Genomic DNA, 12,815 nt, shown 5'->3' on the forward strand with positions numbered 1-12,815 from the left:
ACACACACACACACACACACACACACACACAGTTTCTCCCTCTGCTTTTCTCGGCATCCTCCCTAAGGCAGAGTGGTCCAGTGGGGATTGATGGGTTTTGGAGAAAGAGCTGGGATTAGATTTTGGATGAGTCATTTACTGTCTGTGTGACCGCGCTAATTATTCTGTCTCAGTCCCTACTTGTAAAACTAAACTGAGCCTCGGTCTGCCCGCGTCACGGGACTGCTATGTGAAATCAGCATCATGATGAGTCTGCCTGAACTCAGGCTGGGTAACACCTCGTTTGCTCAGTTCTCTTCCTGGCGATTTAACAGAACTTGAGGGTGGATCACTTCTGGAGCACGGCTACTCACGCACAGGCCACTGATACACAAAGTGAGCGGAATCAATGATACAAATTAACCGCCAGGTTCATGTGTATTTATCCTGATGCTTGTGTTCATCTCTGTTAGAATTAGTTCACATAAACCCGTAAAATGCCACAAAGCCTATGGGAGGTAAAGGCACATTAACAGAAGACAAATCATTATAAATCTTAAGTTTATAACATATAATTTCACCTTTCGAGGCTTTGGTATTGGGACAAAGCCCTAATGGGGTAGATTGAAGGCTGTTTGGTTTTGAATGTTCGCTCTAACTCTGGGTCATAGGTTCCCTCACCCAATTCCCTAGCACAGTCCTGTTATTACTCATTTAGTTTTCTTTTCTTTTTTTTGGCCGGGGGTGGAGTGTCAAGACAGGGTCTCTTTGTGAAACAGTCTTGGCTATCCTGAAACTTGCCCTGTAGACCAGGTTGGCCTCAAACTCACAGAGATCCGCCTGCCTCTGCCTCACGAGTGCTGGGATTAAAGCTGTGCGCCACCACAAATTACCTCCCTTGTTTTTTTGTTTTTAACAAAATTCACTCTAAAACAAAACAAAACCCCCCAAAACCGGCTAAATCTGGAACACCCAAATTTAGCGTGTTAGCCTGATATTTAAAAATTGTACACTTTGAAACTTTTTGGAGCTTAAGTGCTTTGAATATTCCAAAACCTGACCTGGCCCCAAACAGTGTGGAGAAGGAAGACGATTTGCCTACATATAAAAACACCCGCAACACCGGCCACATTGTCCGTGATCTCCACATCTAATCCGCGAGGCCCACAAGGCCGGGTTACCATCCATATCCTGCTGATGACCAAGAGAACAACGGCGAGGACGACACTAACGGGCAGGTGTTTACTTTGATGCTCTTGGTACCTCAGCCCCCGTATCACACGTTCATCTGCCTTTGCTGTTTCTATGTTCTCACTAGAACGTGGTCTGTTTGCATTCCTGGCTCTCTCTCCAGGGTATGGAACAGTGCCTGGCACAGGAAAACGGTCAAAAAGTCTTGAATGAATAATTGTCTTAGTAACACTCACTCCTTACAGTAAGTCTAAGAGTAGGGTATTATTGTGACCGCCGCTGCAGATAAGAAACTGAGGCAAAGGTGGGAGGGCTGTGGTTTAAAAGCCACCCATCCCCCCTGCTTCTCTGAAGCTTTGTTAGATGCTATGGTGGCTAATTTTAAGTGCCAACCTGACAAAGTCGCGGGCTACCTGGTTATTTTGTTAAACATCACTGTAGGTTTGGGTCTGATGAGTGTTTCTAGTTGAAATTAGCCCTTTAGCCAGAACACTGTGTAGAACAGATTGCTCTTTCCATCACATCTAGGTCTTACACAATCCATCCGTGGCTTGCACTGAATGAGACAGCTGGGAGATGGTCAGTCTACTTGCTGTGTAGCAGGCTGAGGCTGAGGCACTGAACTCTGTCCTCACACTTGGAATCTGATTGGACTTACAGGGCCAGCCCTCCAGGTTTTCTCAGGCGTTTGGACTCAGACTAGAAACTATACCATTGATGCTCCGGTGTCTCCGCTTTCCCGAAGATCCTGGGATGTTTTCATTCTCCACAGTTGTGACTGTCAACCAAGCTGAGCTTGTGACACACACACCTGCTACCCCAGCACTTGTTTCCTATTAGGTATTCAAGGTCTCAACCTCTACTGTAGAACGAATTTGACGCCAACCTGGGCTACATGTGATCTTGTCTCAAGATTACTTTGCATGTGTGCATAGACACATGCGCACACGCACGCACACACACACACATACACACTCTCACACACACACTCACTCACACACGCACTCTCCCTTACACACACACTCAAACACACTCACTCACTCGTGCAGCTTCACCGCCCTCTGAAAAACCGTTGTTTTCAGAGAGGTGAATTGCTTTCTCAGGACTATACAAAGAGCAAGGACCGGAGCTGGGGTCCCAGCGCAAGTCTGTTGACAGCCTGTCTGGTCTTTGCTGTTCTATCATGACACACTACTGCTTGTTTCCTGACCCCTCTATCAATAACACTGTTGATTCTGACCTTTATATTTAGTCGAACGCTCAACTTGGGAAGGACATTAGCAGCCGAGACTCAGATACAGAGTTTGAGGCTCCTGGTTTACCCTCTTACTTTCTGGTCCACTAAGTTCTGTCTGTTCGCTGTTTAGATGAACATTTCTAAGCAGTACAGTTTGCCATCCTGCCCCATGTTCAGTTTTTCCCTTACATTTTTAATTAAAGCAACATTAATTCTACTGATTCATAAAAAAAAGCACAAATGGGCAGGTGATAAATTAATTTATCCTTATTTGGGGGAGACAATAACATTTAGTTATCTGTTTTCAGAATGATTCCCTAGGCTACAGCAACAGAGACAAAGAGGCAGCAAAGGCTCCAGAGCCAGATGTGGCTTGAGTTCCTACTTCACTGGAGACTAGGCAAGCCAGAGCAAGCTTCCCTACGCCCTTAGGTTCCACAACTACAGAATCAGGATAATGAGATAACCACCCCGGCAATGCTGAGGAGATCATGTAATGTGCTAGCACAATTACAGGTACATACACAGTAAGTCTGCAATAAATGTTAGCACTTTGGGAGGTATGACTAGCTATGAGTAACTTCCTTTTTCTTCCAAGTGAACAAAATCCCCGTAAAACAAAGACACAGACAAAGGTTAGCAATAAACTGGCTAGCGAGAGACTGCAATTGCCAGATGTCCTTGAGGCTCCCAGGGACCATTCTGAGTTCTGGCCAAAGAGAGACACGGGAAAACATAATGCAGGGTTTCCACCAGGTCTTCCTGATAGCTGGGGCCCTGCGCTTCCCTCTCTCAGTTCTGTTTCCAGGAACACAGAGGCTAGAGTTCCTGTAACTATCTGCAGCTCCAAGGACGGATGCTGCAATTGAGTTTCTCTGAACAACAGATTAAAAGCAGCCTGGTTCCCGAAGGGTTTCCTGGATATCAGCCCTGTGCTGCAATCTTTAAACTCTTAGGAGAAAGCACAAACTTCTAATGCGTTCCTGCTATTATTTCTGGCATCTCTGTTACTCAAGGCCAAACTGAGGGCTTTGGCTTGTCCCTCACGGAGTCTAAAAATCCAACTAGAGGCTTGAACCCATTTTGAGTCCATGTTTTTGCAGATAAAGGCAAGATGGGACAAACACAGCTTGCACATCTTTAAGACCCCTCGTCCTAAGATGGTTCAATCTTGACTGACAGCTTGAGTGGACTGAAGAATGCCTAGAAGACCAGAAAAGGAAACCCTTGGCTGTGCCGATGAGGGTGTGTCCAGAGATGACTAAGGCAGGTGGGAATGCTCACCCAGCTGTGGGTGGCAATCATGTGACGGAACAAATTGTGGGACAAAAAGAGGAAGGAAGAGGAAGCTCACTCGTGCAGGCAGGAGCTCCCTTCTCTGCATCCCAGCAACCAGGCTCTAAGCTAGCTCTGCTCTTGCCCAGGCTCACAGCAATGGCAACCATGAACTCAAGCGAAACCATGAGCCAGAAGAATCCTTCCACCCTTTCAAGTGTTTCTCTCAGGTGTCTGTCAGCACAGCGGCAAGATGCTAAGGACACCTCTCTCAGAAGTTAGTCTTTCACCAAAATCTCCTCTCTCCTGTTCAGAACTCCAGGGATCCATGTTCTACGCACTTCGTAGCTTGCCCGTTATCCACTGATCAGAGCTTTATATTGTACGCTATGGCATCCCAGACAACCTTAGGGATGTATAGGATTAGATTCAGCTCTGTCTAACGGGTGGGTGATGATAAAGCATCCTTCTCTGTTTCCCTGAGCAGCTACAGCTATGAGCCAAAGCCTCCTGGAATGTCTGAGTAACCAGCAAGCGTGATGGGAGCAACAGGTCAGAGCCAGGGCACATGCTGAGACTGTCAACCGCTAGGAGCCTGACTGCAGCTTAAAACAGTCTCCTCACAAATGAGTTAACACATTTCCCAAATGCTCACTCCGGCTCCCAGGGAGTTTCAAGGGTTTGTGAGCAAAGGAGAAATGAATATTTATCTGACTAGGAAATTAAACAGCAACCAAATTCCCCGGGGTTATGTACTTTATACCCTGACTTTAGTGACCAGTATAACGTTATCAGCTGTTCAAAATTCTACATAAGATACCAGAAGGTTATTTGTTCCTGAGCAAATACTGGTCAGTGGTTAAACCATAATCACTAAACCCACGGTCCACTGTTCAACTATCCTATGCTTTCATTCTTTCTTAATACGAATTGAATACGAAAAATGCATAGATTTCATTTGGACAAGTCAGGATTTGTGTGTCTATAGGATAAAGTGTAGGAAGAGGCCAAGCAACAGCTCCTTTAAAAGTAAGTGTGCGTGACTGTGTGTGTGTGTATCTGTGTATGTGTGTATATGCCTGTATATGTCTGTGTGTGAGTGTATCTGTGTGTGACTCTGTACCTGTGTGTGTGTGTGTGTGTGTGTGTGTGTGTAGTGCAGTGTGCATATGTGAGAGATGGGTGGGAGGAGGAAGAAGGCGATCTCTGGTCTTCACTGAGCATGCTCTTCAAAGTGAATTTTCTTTCTAGGAGTTCAAAAAGATCGACAGATAATATGCCATTGCCTTTCCCCTCTATCTCTATCTATCCCACGGACTCTGAGAGGTTAAATGACTGACAAGGCCATCCAGTTCATAGTCACCTTTCCTAGGACCGTCAGACTTCAGATTGATGTTGATTAGATTTCTGAGGACCTGTGTCAGCAGCCTTGATCTAACTCCCAGGGTCTGCTAAATACTCAAGCCCGGTGGACAGAAGGATCTAGGAGACATTGGAGAAGTTACACCACCTCCTCACTACATGTCTAAGCCGCCCAACAGGCTTCTCTTGGATCTATCTGGTGATGACATGAAATGTGACTCCAGGTATACAGCTAGGCCTTCTAACATGGAAGTTCTGCGGGTTGCATGCAGATCAAAGTTTCTGAAGGAGAAATTGACATACAGAAGTCATCTCTTCAATTCAAAATAAAAAAAATGCAGCAAATGTGCTCTATAAAAACATAGTTATTATGTTCACAGAAAATATAACAACTCCCCAATATCATCTAGATACAAAAATCAGCGGGCAGCAGTGACACATGCCTTCAATTCCAGCACTCAGAGGCAAACGGATCTCCAAGCCTGGTCTACAAAGAGTTCTAGGACAGGCTCCAAAGCTACCGAGAAACCCGATCTTGAAAACCCACCCCTCCCCCAAAATAAAATTTTAGAAAAGAGTCTTGGGAGATGGCTCAGGAATTAAGAGTGACTGCTGCTCTGGCAGAGGACCTGAATTCAGTTTCCAGGTCCACAGTGCAGTTCACAACTGCCTGCAACTTCAGCTGGGGGAGCTGACCCCTTTTCTAGACTTGCCTTGGCACAGGTACATATATAATATGTGCTCAGAGCGACACATGTATACACAAATAAAAATAAATCTGAAGAGAAAAATCTTAGTGCATTTTATAAAAATGTTATTTATTTTTTAAAAGCTTAATTAGTTAAAAAAAACTTCCTTAATCTGTAAGCATTAGAGAAATGTAATTAATCAAATTACATTTTACACACTTGTCTTTTTAGGAACAAATAATTGTAAATTAAGAAAAATATTAGTAGTTTAAAAAATAAAGCGGTTCTATATTATTTAATTTCTTACAATGATATACAGTACCCTAAGTGAACTGTAACTCAAATAAAGCAAATTATTGTATTATTATTATTACCTTAAGTATTATTACTAAATTATTCCTTTAAGTACTCTAAATGAAATGTAAGTCAAATAAAGCAATTTATTACAAGGAAGGACATAAAGATATTATCATGCAAAAAAAACCCCAAAACAAAACCCCAATAATCTTAGTGTGGTGCCATTACCAAATAACCAACTGAACTGAAATGGAGGAGGGGCATAGAGGAGAAGGAAAAAGAAAGGCCCAGGACACAGCTCAGGAGCAGAGCACTTGTCTAGGACACAAGTGGTTCAAAGGTCAACCCCTAACCCTGCAAGATCCAAGCAAGTAAGAGAAAGGCAGACACGAAAGCACCTCTAATAAAGCAAGCCTCAACTTGCATCTAAGAATGGCAATTTTAAGCGCAATATTCAAAAATTGAAAGAAAGCAGGTCAAATTTCACCCAACCAGTAAAAACATGTCTCACTGAGCCTCTATATTCTGTTTTCTTAAATTACTTAGCCACGTGTGTGCATGCTACGTGTGCACACACTCATAAGGTCTCTAAACGTGGGGGGACTGGCGGAGGAATGTGCTGAGCGCATGGCTGCCTCATTCCAGGTTTTCAAAAGATCGTCAACACTTGGAGGGAGTTGTAAAACAAGCAGCTCCCAAAGACCAGGAAGCCAAGGCAGAAGCCCACACGCGAAGAAAGACTACGTACGTACCGTGTAGAGCTCATTAAGAACCTTCATTAAGTCCTCGTGCAGTTGGAATGCGATCTCCTTGCTCTACAAAGAAGAAGAGGAGAAAAACATTACGATAGGAGAAATTTTGTTCTTAAGGTTCACATATTTTAAAGACCACTAACTGAAGATAGACGGATGTATAAAACAGAATAGAAAGCCACTGTATTCTTAATACCACAAAACACCTTCAGCCCTAAAGCCCCTTCTCACACGGAGGACCATGGCAGATGGTCTCTGGATGAGGTGCAGGGGCAGGTGGAGGGGCACCCAAGGTGGCTCCCCCAGCAGTCATGTCAGACCCTGTGGGAGAGTGGGTAATATATGTACAAGATAAAGTGTCATGCTTGCTTTGAAGGTGAGCGGCAGGCCAGGCATGGCGGTGCCTATGATAATCCTGGCATTAGGTAGGCTGAACACAAACTGGAATGAAATCTTAAAACAGCCAGGCGCTGGTGGCCCAGGCCTTTAATCCCAGCACGCGGGAGGCAGAGGCAGATGGATCTCTGTGAGTTCGAGGCCAGCCTGAGGCAAGAGCTAGCTCCAGGACAGGCTCCAAAGCTACAGGGAAACCCTGTCTCGAAAAACGAAAGAAAGAAAGAGAGAGAGAGAGAAAGAGAGAGAGAGAGAGAGAGAGAGAGAGAGAGAGAGAGAGAGAAAGATTGATTGATTAAAACATACTTCTTCCGGCAAGACCATACCTCCTAAGCCTCTGCAAACACCACCACCAGCTGGGCCTCATTCAGACGCTATAAAGATCAGCTCTTGCTCATTTAAGGAATAGTGATAGATGAAACCAGTAAGACAAAGCTTGCTAACACCTCAAAGCTGAAAGAGAAGCAAAGCAAGGTTCTACAGCAAAGTGCAAGACAGATAAGCCTGAGCCACTGTCTTAATCAAAAACCAGAGGCCAGCGAGATGGCACTGGCGGTGTAAGCCTAAGGTTTGCCCACATGAAGGAGGAGGGCGAAAACTGACTTTACAAACCCGTCCTCTCCACCACACGTGCAACATAACACCCTCCACACACCAACAGGAAAATAAGTGGAGAACAGGCTGCAAAGGGTGAGCTTGAGCAATCAGCTTTCCTCAGTGGAATCACACTGCATTCTACGGTGGCGATGACCCAAACAGCAAAGTTAGAGGAAATGAACTCTTCGGGGTCACTACAATTTAAGAAAACACTTCTGAAGCTGCCGGACAGCAAGTCCACGTAAGGTCCACACACTTCTACATCTGCCTTATTTTTTTATGAAGACCAAACATCAGAGTCGACTCCTCTCTCTGCCTATCCAGAGTTTGATGGTGGGATATTTGCATATTGTTTTCCTTCGAGCTGATTTATTTTATAGGAACCAGAGACAGACGTGTTTATCTGTTTTGGGTTCATCCCGTAGTCATCTATAGAGAATGCAGAGTGTGTGGTTGGCTCCATTTATAGTGTGAGATGGTACCAGGAGCCACTGCTGCTCACACTGGGTTGTACAGTTTCCCATGCCACCTATGAGTGGGTACCTAGGACATAGGCTTTAAGATGGCTCCTAATCAATCTCACCCAACCTGGCCGTCTTGGCTAGGTGCACAGGAAATTCTGAGCAAAGCCTTTGATGACCACAAGAACAAGCTGAACTGCTATTTCTGAGGGGAGTGAAGCAGTTGCTATGGCTACCAAGACCACCTGCAGACCGCCGTGGAGGGGAGATGACCGTAGTCTTAAGAAACTGGGACTCAGATCAAATCGGATCTGTCTATTTTGGGGAGGTTATTGGTGTAGGCCTCAGGAAGAAGCAAAGACCAAACTGCTGAAATGAAGATTCATGGGTGATAAAATGCCACGGGCAGAAAACATCAGAGTCACACAATGTTAAGAGATTCAGATTCAACAGCCGCATTCATCACTGGGTTTCCTTGGGCTCCTGGACAGCGTTGCATATGCCAGGTTGTGACAGGGTCTAAGTCTCTAAATTGGATTTAGGAATTTTAAATATTCTTCTGTTAAATAAACATGTGGAGACTAAGAGCTACTCCCGAGTAAAAGGGAACGCACGCGTGGGCTAATATAGTCCCGGAACTCTATGCCCCCAAATTGGGACTCCAAATGTAAGCATTATACTACAATCTCCTGTGACTTCAGCTTGGTGTTTTTTTAATATCAGGTTTCATTCAAAGAACTGGGCCATCAATTTAAACTCTCTAATGGGATCAAAGGCCACCAAGGAGTCCTGCTCAGTTACCCACGTTTCAAGTAGCAAGTCCAAAAAGAAAATATATCTTGGCTAAGATTTCCAAACAATAACAGAATAAAAAGAATCCCGCTGGTTCAATTAATCTCACACCAGTATATTTAAGGTCAGAGTAAAAGCTTAGCTTGAGGCTCTAGGGGTCATCCATGTAACCCTTGGCTACGCACCCTAGAACGAGCAGGGTGGCTCTTGGCACGTTGTACAAGATTTCAGGTGATGGGATAGAAGAAAGCTGGGCTACATTTGCATTTTAATTTCACCTTTCATGAGATCCCCCTCGTGTGTGTGTGTGTGTGTGTGTGTGTGTGTGTGTGTGTGTGTTTTCTAGGAGGCAATATGTCAAATGCTTAAAAGGAAGGGCTCAAGAGTCAGAGAACCCATTTTGACTCCTCAGAGATGTTGGCTCCCTGTCTCAGTTTGTGATCTATAAGATGAAGGGCAACTCTTTGATTGAAAGTCCATTGACCTCCACATAAGAGGTGCTTCTTAGAAACTGTCTGATTTGATGCTGATGCCACTTCCCATGGCCCTGGGTTTTTAGTTTCCCCAGATGGCTGTTAACTTTGAAAGGCCCCTAAGTACTGTGTTCCAGCACGCGTTTTCCCTATTGCCTCATCATTGACACGGACTCAACTTAGCTTCCTAAGCTCTGTACCCTTGGGGGTGCTGCTGCTAGTGACAATGGATGAATTAATCAAGCACATACCAGAAAACTGATAGCCCTTGAAGTCAATGTGACATGACCTATACATTCTATGAATGAGACCTTTAAACACCTGTCTTCAGTGGTAATTTTAGCGATTGTGGCAAGTTGATAGAGCATTGCTTTCAGTAGGGCGCTATTCCCCAGAATACAGGATCATAGTTTCTATTCGCTCACGAATTTAAAATCTAAACCTGTCCTGACCTAGCAGGCAAACTCGCAATTCATCATTCTCTTCCTACCATCATGCATTTCTTCTAGGAGACAAAGTCTTGTTCTATAGTCAATGTTGGCCTTGAACCCCCCCACCCCATCACGCTCCTTCAGCCTCATGAGTCAGAGCACTGGGGTTCACCACCACTCCTATGTCTTTAGGGATCAACAAGGAGCTAGCTGCTTTGAACAGCACTAGTTTATGCGACTTGTGAGAAACACGAATCCAAATCTTTGAATTTAAAGATACATGGGCCGGAACAACATCACTAGCTAAGGAGAGGGCTGCGGGCACGGTTCCTGTTCTCACGGCATGGAAACCTTACAAGGGTCACTTCATCTTACCCTCCCTCACTCCAGTCAAAACGTGGCTCCCACTGATCACTGTCACAACCGAAGTAATGATTCCCTCTAAATAGTACTCCAGACACCTACAGCATCACTTCTTCAATCAGAACAGCAGCTGGAGCACCACAGAATCTAGGAACCCTACACTGATAAGCTTCTTATTGCTTAGCTAGCATATAAAACAACGAGCTTTTAGAACATTTCTGGATGTTGAAGGTCATCAAAATTCAGCAGGGTGTCTTGCACCTGGGGCCTGTTTCACTAACAATGAAAATTAAAGAGACCCTTGACACTTGAGCAAGAACTAGTGCCTAGATAAAAAAAAAAAAACCAAAAAACCAAAAGACACAGATCTTAAGGAGGGAATGACTGTTCCTTCTGTATAGAATAAATACTAACACATTATACTTTCCAAGGATAAGATGGTTTTTCTGCTATTTGAGTGAAGGTGGTAAAGGTTACTTTTCCATAGAGGAGGAGAGCCCCTCGATTGCCCAGAGCCCCCTAGAAACACAGAAAAGACCACTTCTTCCCAAACTACGCCTACAGGAGCTAAAATGATGCTCAGTCTTCTGATGTTTTGACAGAGTTCTGGGATTCTGATCCAAGGGGAGAGAAATTTAGTTAACACTTGTTAAATGCCTCCAATATAATCCCGGGGGTAAATTCTAAACTCTGAACTTTGATATTTCAGATACATCAAGCACAAATTCAAAATGAACATTTCTAGGGCTTTTATTCCATTTTCATGCTGGAAATGAGTGAAGGGTGTTGAAGGTCACGAGGAAGGAGCGACACCCACCATTGCGACATACTGCCTTTCCTTCAAGTGCCTTTATCTAACAATGGTCTGAGATATTACTGTTTTATCATAATCAAGTATATTGTTCTACTTTTTTTAGTTACCATAATTTTTTCATGTATTTATATCACGTTCGGAGTCCTAATAACTCAGTTCACCACAGCCACCCAGGAGCACACACCTTATCTTATACTATCACCTCCAATGTTTCCTCCATTTCCCACCAATCATGCGATAATTTGGTTTATTTGACTTCACCTTAAGACAAGGTTTCCCAATTTAGCCCAGGCTGTCCTTAAACCTGGTGTGTAGCCAAGGCTGACTATAAATTTACAATTTTGCCTCAACTCCATGAGAGGTTCACTTTTTCATACTTTATTATTTTTTAAATTTCAGATACTAACATACAAGTTTCCCATACTGTAATCATTCAATTTATAGATATAAAACAAGAAACACATGACTGCTGAATGCTATAAATCATAAGATAATTTAAAATTTCAGCAAAGTAGTTTTAAAAAAGACAAAAGACAAGAATGATGCTGTTTTTTTAATGCAAATATAAAACAAGAATAAAAGATCTCAACAAAGCTAGTATTCTAAAGAGGTTTTTCTCAACTCTACTTTCTACTCTCCTAAAAGCCAAGAGAGTATTCATTACAGATCAGAAATCTGAAATTCCTAAAATTTAATTGATAAGTATATGGTTTTCTTTATAGGCATTATCTATTACACAAAAGCCACTGGACAGGGTTTCTCTGTGTAACCGTCCTGGCTGTCCTGGAACTCGTTTAGTAGACCAGGCTGGGCTGGAATTCACAGATATCCACCTGCTTCTGCTTCCCAAGTTCTGGGATTAAAGGCGTGAGTCACCACCACCCAGCGAAAAGTAATTCTATATCCAAACTAAAGGGCCAAAGCTCAGTAGGTGGGGAAGGTGTCAATTATGCAGTTGTGTGGTGTGTAGGATGCTGGAGTGAGCTCAGGACAATGCACACAGAAGGTTGGTAGCAAGAAATGAAGCAATATTTTTTTCAAGGTCATTTGGGTGGGTTCCTGGCACGTATCCCACTCCAGTGTCTGTTCCAAGATAGCTCTTGGTATCTGATCATTTGCCAAAACGGTACAATCTTTTGGGCAGGCACAAAGCCTTCTTGTTAAGTTCTGCAGAATGAAGGTGTAGGACACATAGACAGTTCTGGAAGTCTTCTTCTTAGCTGTTGCCTACGAGGCAGAGAGCAGGAACACCAATTTCTTTTTTTTTTTTTTTTTTGGTTTTTCGAGACAGGGTTTCTCTGTAGCTTTGGTGCCCGTCCCGGAACTAGCTCTTGTAGACCAGGCTGGCCTCGAACTCCCAGAGATCTGCCTGCCTCTGCCTCCCGAGTGCTGGGATTAAAGGCGTGCACCACCACCGCCCGGCTAGGAACACCAATTTCTATAGGCTAGGGCAGGCCAATCATATCTCATTTGCTCTGAAATGGTCACTTCAGGGAGGACCAAGGTGGCCAGCCGTTTGCACAGAACTTCAATCTTACTAACGTGTTCAGTTGCATTCTGTGTTATTTGCTTTAAGGCATTTCCTGGACATGGGATTTTTGAGGACTAAAATTTGAGTTTGAGTCTCTCAACACATGCTGGAAGGCCATTTTCTTTTTAAATGCATGCTGCTGTTTTCAGTACAAGGATGTTCTTTCCTTAAGTCAGAA

General features: G+C 43.9%; 1 protein-coding gene across 2 annotated transcripts in view; it reads right to left on the reverse strand.

The window, feature by feature from the left end:
• The window catches only part of Srgap1 (SLIT-ROBO Rho GTPase activating protein 1), a 273,061-nt gene that overhangs the window by 112,133 nt on the left and 148,113 nt on the right, over positions 1-12,815 (reverse strand). For both annotated transcript variants that reach the window (XM_075954130.1, XM_075954131.1), the window contains exon 4: positions 6,783-6,845. In XM_075954130.1, the coding sequence (XP_075810245.1) occupies positions 6,783-6,845 (63 nt within the window). The remainder of the gene's footprint in view (positions 1-6,782; positions 6,846-12,815) is intronic.

This window comes from Microtus pennsylvanicus, chromosome 20, assembly GCF_037038515.1.
Source record: "Microtus pennsylvanicus isolate mMicPen1 chromosome 20, mMicPen1.hap1, whole genome shotgun sequence".
Taxonomy (NCBI): domain Eukaryota; kingdom Metazoa; phylum Chordata; class Mammalia; order Rodentia; family Cricetidae; genus Microtus; species Microtus pennsylvanicus.